The sequence below is a fragment of the Habropoda laboriosa genome, unplaced genomic scaffold (genome assembly GCF_001263275.1).
Source record: "Habropoda laboriosa isolate 0110345459 unplaced genomic scaffold, ASM126327v1 scaffold440, whole genome shotgun sequence".
Taxonomy (NCBI): domain Eukaryota; kingdom Metazoa; phylum Arthropoda; class Insecta; order Hymenoptera; family Apidae; genus Habropoda; species Habropoda laboriosa.
In genome coordinates, this window is record NW_017100710.1 from 1,210,057 (window position 1) to 1,210,701 (window position 645).

The window sequence follows — 645 nt, forward strand, 5'->3', positions numbered from 1 at the left end:
TATTTATAAATTTATTTATTTATAACCTTCACAAAAATTAATTTGATGCATGTAAACTTACCAAAATTACTTGTGCAGCCTTTTCTAATTCACTTATTAGTTGTTCTGCCATTTGTTCTAAAATATTTACGCTTTCTAAGTTAAAATAATTGTCTGTAAACAAACTTTTACAACGAACGGCGTTCGTTATATATTCTATTTCGGCACACTTCTTACTATCTAAACTAAACGTAGTCAAGTGAATTTGTTAAGTTAAATCTACTGCACAACTAAAATCTACTGTTTTAATTTGTAGGTTTACAAATTGTAAATATGTTGTATATGTTACATATACGCCATATTGCAACCCCATAAACTTAGACTAACCAGTTCTAAAAACCACGCGTACACATCATGGACGGAAATTTAAATGGCACGAGTAAACATGTAGATGTACATAAAACTTTACGAGTTAATGAAATAATGCTAAAAAATTAATGAAACACAAATTTATTGTCATTATAATAATTATCTTTATGAAATAATTATAGTATTATTATAATTGCCCCTTTTTAAGGGATGCATGAAACTTTCCTCGAATATATTTTTTACTATTTATATAGAACTAATAATAACTTTAAAAAAGTATTGTAGATATGTATTAAG

At 26.0% G+C, this 645-nt stretch overlaps 1 protein-coding gene across 1 annotated transcript in view; it reads right to left on the bottom strand.

Moving 5' to 3' along the window:
* LOC108576979 (exportin-4-like) overlaps positions 1-146 on the bottom strand; it is a 4,963-nt gene extending 4,817 nt beyond the window's left edge. The window contains exon 1 of the mRNA XM_017940056.1: positions 62-146. Coding sequence (XP_017795545.1) covers positions 62-112 — 51 coding nt within the window. The 5' untranslated portion in view covers positions 113-146. The remainder of the gene's footprint in view (positions 1-61) is intronic.
* Between the last annotated feature and the right edge of the window lie 499 nt (positions 147-645).